Raw genomic sequence first — 2,739 nt, forward strand, 5'->3', positions numbered from 1 at the left:
GTTGAGTCTGAAAATGTCTGTAAATTGTCTTACATATTATATACCAATGAATTTCTTTCCGAAAAGAATTGCATTAGGCATCATTGTATTCAATGTGAACTCAACAGAAATCCCAATTTTACATCAATAATGATTCATTCTTTTTTTTCTGTTCTAATTTTTATTTTATTACGTTAGCAACAGGGTCTTTGCAATTTTATGTCTAATTTTATGCAATTATTATTAACGCGTGAGGTTATTCTTTAATTTAAAAAGCAGATGTCCAAATTTGAAAACACTTAAAAACGTCAGGAAATGCATTTAAATATGCAATATGAAAAAGAAATTATCAAATAATTTATATGTTTGAAGAATGAAAATTGTAAGTTAAAAAAACCCATTTGTTATCTAAATTTAATCATCAAGTCTATCATTAGGTAATTTATTTCCTTGTAAATCATAAAAAAAGTATACGATCACTGGTCATAACTCCGCCCATCAGCCCAATTAAGTTGTTTCTATGTTGTATATAAAGCGGCAGAATTTCTGTACAATTCATCACCCGACCAAAGTCCAGTGACAACCCTACAATCGAAGAGGTAAGAGAGAATTTACGTAAACTCATTTTATGAATATTGTGATCCTTCTTCAAATGTCATATTGGGATGGTTTGAAGTGATGAAGAATAAGGAGGAATCCATTACGATTTACGCTTATGAATTTCGTAAATCAATAAATATTGTTTTATTCTTCTAAATTTTAAACAACATTTCATTAAACCTCTATATTAAGATTAATTGTTTTTCTTTTTGTTTTTCTTATTTAAAAAAACATAAGTCAACAAATAAAGAAAAAAAAAATCTTAACAACAGACAATGCTGTAGATTGGTGAGCTGTTATAAGAGCTTCGTTCATATATTTTTTTTTCTGTTTGTACAGAAAATGCTGAAGCTTGTCTCCATCGTTTGCCTTTTTGCCTGCACATTCGCAGATAACTATGACACTTACAGTCACTATTCCAAGCATGACGACTTTTATCCCAAACCGTACGGACCATTAGGTGGAGTCGGTGGAGTAGGCTCAGGAATTGTTGGCTCTGGTGGTGTCATTGGAGGACTCGTCGGTCTGGGTGGTGGATCTGCGGCTGCTAGTGCCGCCGCTGCAGGAAATAGCGCAGCAGCAGCTGCTGCTGCTGCAGCTGGTCGAAATGCTGCCGCCGCTGCTGCAGCTGCTGTAGGACAAAATGCCGCCGCCGCTGCAGCTGCCGCCGCTGGTCAAAATGCTGCAGCAGCTGCTGCCGCTGCATCTGCTAATGGATTCGGATCAGTCCCAACCTTTCCATACTATGGTACTCCCTACTATGTATTCAATTTAGGAGGAGGATCAGCTGCTGCCGCTGCTGCTGCTGCTGCAAGCAGTGGCTCAGCTGCCGCCGCTGCCGCCGCAGCTGCATCTGCCAGCGGACTTGGGTCATTCCCAACGTTCCCATACTATGGTGTCCCCTACTATGGATTCAATCTGGGAGGAGGATCAGCTGCTGCTGCCGCCGCAGCTGCCAGTGGTGGTTCTGCTGCTGCCGCTGCTGCTGCTGCATCTGCCAGTAGATTTGCATCATTCCCCTATTATTATGGAAACCAAGTTAGCTTTCCTTACTATGGATTCAATCTAGGAGGTGGATCAGCTGCCGCAGCCGCCGCTGCCGCTGCTGGACAAAATGCTGCAGCTGCTGCTGCTGCCGCCGCCGCTAGTCAAAACAGTGGGCTTTTCGGTCTTGGAGGAAGTGGTTCAGCTGCTGCTGCCGCCGCCGCTGCCGCTGCTGGACAAAATGCCGCTGCTGCCTCCGCTGCTGCTGCATCCGGAAGTATATTCAACGGACCTATTTTTGGCGGCATTAGACCCAAAAAGGTAATCAATTCTTTAACAGTATTTCTATCTAAAATTTAAAAAAAGGTAGATGTATTAAATTGCTTTTTTATTTGTATTCTTCTATTTCTGAACATAAGGATACTATTTCTGAACATAAGGATATTGAATCCATTAAATTCGCATTAAAAATGCTTTTGATAAGATTCTGCTTTAACAAGTAACCAACAAAAAGTCAAGTAAAATGCTTTTAAATGTCATATTAGAATTTGGATAACAATTATTTCAAAATTGTATATTTTAATACTTTTTGGTTTATTTCAGGTCTATTAAAGAGAGGAGAATTTGTGTTTTGTTTGGTAAAAAGCATAAAATAAAAAACATTATAAAAACACCGATTTCTTTTGTAATTATGCCCATGATATTCTCTTCGTATATTGTGAAATGCACTGCCCACTGGGAAGGCCCTTAACCTATTATTTAGAGGGGTGACAAATACGGTCTTTCAGCGACCATGTGCATGTAATATTTAATTTATTCAATGTATAACGAAGGGATATTGAACAGTTTTGAATCATTTTAAACTAGTTAAAAATGTATTGCTGAATAACAATGAAAGTGAAATGAACCAGATTCACATGACTGCCATGATGTAAGAAGCCGGTCATTTTGCATTTTAAATGTTTAAAAGTTATCTCTCCATAATAAAAAAAAGAAAACCTTGATTTCGTCAAAATATTTTCCCTAAATGATTCATTTTATTGAATTTTTTGATAGAGAGAAATGTTATCCATAAAAAGAACAGAGGAGAGTGTCAGGCTCGGCACGTTTATTTATTAGCAGGCACACATATTATTCAGAATAATAATATGTAAACATTACAAAACATTGGCTCAA

At 37.8% G+C, this 2,739-nt stretch overlaps 1 protein-coding gene across 1 annotated transcript; it reads left to right on the top strand.

Moving 5' to 3' along the window:
• The first annotated feature begins 524 nt into the window (after positions 1-524).
• LOC128178447 (spidroin-1-like) lies at positions 525-2,276 on the top strand. The gene is made up of 3 exons (XM_052845614.1): positions 525-578; positions 919-1,884; positions 2,167-2,276. Exons 2-3 carry the CDS (start codon positions 922-924, stop codon positions 2,173-2,175), a joined length of 972 nt encoding a protein of 323 aa, XP_052701574.1. The 5' UTR covers positions 525-578; positions 919-921; the 3' UTR covers positions 2,176-2,276.
• The last annotated feature ends 463 nt before the right edge of the window (positions 2,277-2,739 follow it).

The sequence above is a fragment of the Crassostrea angulata genome, chromosome 3, assembly GCF_025612915.1.
Source record: "Crassostrea angulata isolate pt1a10 chromosome 3, ASM2561291v2, whole genome shotgun sequence".
Classification (NCBI taxonomy): Eukaryota; Metazoa; Mollusca; class Bivalvia; order Ostreida; family Ostreidae; genus Magallana; species Magallana angulata.